At 31.2% G+C, this 3,640-nt stretch overlaps 1 protein-coding gene across 1 annotated transcript; it reads right to left on the bottom strand.

Annotated features, from left to right (window-relative positions):
- Nucleotides 1-1,506: 1,506 nt before the first annotated feature.
- On the bottom strand, nt 1,507-2,946 carry LOC126691007 (aspartic proteinase nepenthesin-2-like). The gene is made up of 3 exons (XM_050386091.1): nt 2,921-2,946; nt 2,704-2,786; nt 1,507-2,042 (listed from the first exon to the last, which is right to left on the bottom strand). The coding sequence occupies exons 1-3, from the start codon at nt 2,944-2,946 to the stop codon at nt 1,507-1,509; spliced, it is 645 nt and encodes a 214-aa protein (XP_050242048.1).
- Between the last annotated feature and the right edge of the window lie 694 nt (nt 2,947-3,640).

Raw genomic sequence — 3,640 nt, 5'->3', positions numbered from 1 at the left:
TCTATAAATACATATATCAACAAATTACAATAATTAAACATTCAATATCTTTAAAATGAACACATAAGTATTTTAATAATTACCTCAACAAAAAAAGGAAAAAAAAATTATAATTTTTATCCTAACATATCTAGAGCTTACTTGTATGGTAGAAAAATTGAAAAGTCAAAAACTTTGTTAATGTGCCACACCACCAACTCACTCTCTCTCTCTCTCTCTCTCTCTCTCTCTCTCTCTTACTTGTATGGTAGAAAAATTGAAAAGTCAAAAACTTGACACCACGAACTCTGCTTACTTGTACGGTAGATCTCTCTCTCTCTCTCTCTCTCTCTCTCTCTCTCTCTCGCTTACTTGTATGGTAGAAAAATTGAAAAGTCAAAAACTTGACACCACGAACTCTGCTTACTTGTACGGTAGAAAAATTGAAAAATCAAAAACTTTGTTAATGTGTCACACCACCAACTCTCGGGGTGTTTGCCTCACCTTTCTTTTGTGCAGAAGTCACAAGTGAAAGATTGAAGCTTTTGTTTGTACCGTGGGCCCCTCATCCTCATCCACAAGTCACCTAACTATGCAGCAATGCTTTATCTATCTATGCCCCATAGCTAACCGGCCCTATCTATACCTTGATACTCACTGTTTTTAACTCTTCCCATGTACTATTTGCTTTATTTTGATTTTTTTAATTTACTTTTCATTGCTTTCTTTTTTATATTCCTTATAATATATTAAATTGTTTTATTAATTTTGTCTCATAATTGTTTAATTTTAATTAATGCATTTTTATTTATAGCATATATTAAGTTACGAAGTATTGTACATTACTATTTTACATTTCATACACACACACATACACAAAAATTATATATGGTCCCCCCGAAGTTAATTCCTAGTTCCGCCTGAGATAGAGCTGTTTAATTTCCAACCAACCAAATATATATATATATATATATAGTAGAAAACAATATTTAAAAATAAATCATATTTTTTTTGTTGATAAAATATTATTGTTTTTCTTTGACTCATTTTATTAATGCTACCAAATACTAAACAACATTAAAAAAAAAAAAAAAAAAAAAAAAAAATATCGTTTTGATCAAAACAAAATACACTAGTACACTAGGCCAAAACCCATACAAGCCTCACACTCCAAACAAACACGCAACACATGCTAAGATGGTCCAGATAGAATTGCAAAGTACACACTACATAACTCTTAATCTAGCTCTTATTTCCATGTTTGCATTCTCAAGTACCAATTTAGCATCAAGGTTGTTTTAGTAACAAGCTTGTTTCAGAAATCCCAGTCTTGAATTTTCCAAATCAAACTCCATATAAATAGACTGTCGAAGACAATTACCCAAAATTATCGATGGCCCACCACTCAAACCAACGTTAATACCAACACCGCCAACATCATCAGTTATGAATGAGAGACAAACGGAGTTGGAACGATCATCCAACAGCAAATAATGTATCGATGACAATTCCATCTTCGCATCACCTTCAAATTAATATCAAAGTTAATGGCGGATAATACAACGACACCTCATTGGGAATAAGTTGGAAACATGACCCAAGAACACCAATGTCAGGAGCTCCAGCATAACGTCCCATTTGACTCTCAAACGCTTCTGACACGTTTTGATAAATTGACCTTTCCATATACGTGTAAGGTGACCCTGCGTCCAATATAGTTCCACCATTGCCATCAGGTCCTAGCACACGAAATTTATCTGGAATCATAACATGCGTATCACCAACGACAATTTCCAAAAGAATAACGTAACGATAGCCATAAAAATGAAAACCTGTAGAGACAGACTTGCTTGGGATCAATGGTGTGTAGCTAAGGCCTTTTGCTTCTAATTCACCATCAAGGTCCAAAATAAGGTCAGTGCTCTCCTTTGTGTCATCGTAAAAGTGAGACAACAAACAATACGAGAATTTGGTTAGACCCAATTGAGAAGGCAATGATTGTGGGGTATCACCAAACCGAACGACTCCCAAAGGTTGATGGGTTGAGGAAATTGAGCAACCAACTAGAAAATCAGGCACAGTTTAGGGTCTCTAACAACAAGTGCCCATTTGTTGAGCCTAATGAAATCCCATCTGTGGACCATGCAACAAACAAAAATTGGTAGTCAGGGCAAGGGTTGAAATAAAAATCACATTTATTTTTAATATCAGTGCTTAAAACCCAACCACATTTTTCATCATCACAATATACTGATTTCGAAGAAGCTGATTCGTATGGCTTAAAGGTTAGAATTTTGGTGGGGTCTATTTTTGGGAATGAACAATTGGAACAAGACTTTCTCATAAAAAAAAAAAAAAAAAAAAAAAAAAAAAAAAAAAAAAAAAACAATTGGAACAAGAATAACTATCGGTGCAAGGAAATTAATGCTTCTTCACTAAAAGGAAAAAATAAGGCATTATTTCCTTCTTTGTTTTGTTATTATTTTTTCAATTTTCTTAAAGACCATTTAGTCTTCTGTATTGATACATAGCATATTTTGCTTTAAAGCAGAAATGACTTCTTCTCCTTTCTTTCTTTCTTCTTTATTTTATTTTATTTTATTTTATTTTAAGAAAGTTTCAACTTATGGCGGTCACTCCTGATAATAGCTCTTTATCATTAGACCAAAAAACCAATCAGTTTTTGGTGTAGGCGGAGATTGAACCACCCCAAATATTTTATACGACTATCAGAGACTTTACTAATTGAGCTAACTGGAACCCACACAGAAATGACTTCTAGTATTTCTGAGATGGAAGAATAACTCCTATAAATAATAAACAAATAAATTAAGAGTACAGACAAAATCAACGCTCTAATTTTGGCTAATACAATCCATCAAAAGAAATAGAAGGGATTCACCTTTAGTTTTTGTCTAGTTAAAAAATATATATCGTTTACATGTATCTGGTTAGATCATATACCATAGATGATAGATCTTTTATGATTTTATCCCAATTTTGCTAAGTAAGATGTCTTTTAATTGAAGACAAACACATAACCTTATATATCTTTTTTCCTTTTGAACTGCATAGATCCATTTGCTTAATTAATGGAAGTAACAATTTAAAGTAATACATTTTATGAAAACTTAATAATTTTTTTGAACATCCCAATTAATAGTGGTAATCGTTGATTAATACTTTTTTGCCAAACCATCAATTTGATTTTTTTTTTTTTTTTTTATAACTTTAGATTCAATTGAATTGGTTTCTTTGTACTAATACTACTATGATCATGTCAAAATCATTAAATATTAACCATGTTATTGGCATGTTAAATGCATTTTATGCAAAATATGGTCATATTTCTTTGAAGACATTTCATGTGTAGAGTATTTTAAATGTAAAATAAAATTTTTAAAAAAACTTGTAAATTCTAAATAGTGTTGTTTCTATTGAATACCTCAATTCAACATAAAATAGACTCTTTTCAAACCTCACTCAAATTCCCGATCTGCAAAAATATGCCCTAATCTAGGGGCAACTCAACAAATTTTGGAGTTAGATATAAATGTAAAATGTATTATTACTTAATATTTTGTAAGCAATACATAAATTAGAAGAAGAAAAAATCCATCATTTTTTAATAATTTAATACATTAATTGGACTATTTTCATA

The sequence above is a fragment of the Quercus robur genome, chromosome 7 (genome assembly GCF_932294415.1).
Source record: "Quercus robur chromosome 7, dhQueRobu3.1, whole genome shotgun sequence".
In the NCBI taxonomy this organism is placed as follows: Eukaryota; Viridiplantae; Streptophyta; class Magnoliopsida; order Fagales; family Fagaceae; genus Quercus; species Quercus robur.
The sequence above is the reverse complement of the archived record's forward strand: the minus strand, read 5'-3'. Positions and strand labels throughout refer to the sequence as shown.

What these genes read in the sequence shown, in the direction of transcription:
- LOC126691007 (XM_050386091.1), bottom strand. Translation starts at nt 2,946, where the DNA reads ATGGTATATGATCTAACCAGATACAT. An exon ending in TATGATCTAACCAGATACAT is followed by an intron (nt 2,787 to 2,920) that starts GTAAACGATATA and finishes TATTATTTATAG; the next exon opens with GAGTTATTCTTCCATCTCAG. An exon ending in TAGTAAAGTCTCTGATAGTC is followed by an intron (nt 2,043 to 2,703) that starts GTATAAAATATT and finishes CTGATTTTCTAG; the next exon opens with TTGGTTGCTCAATTTCCTCA.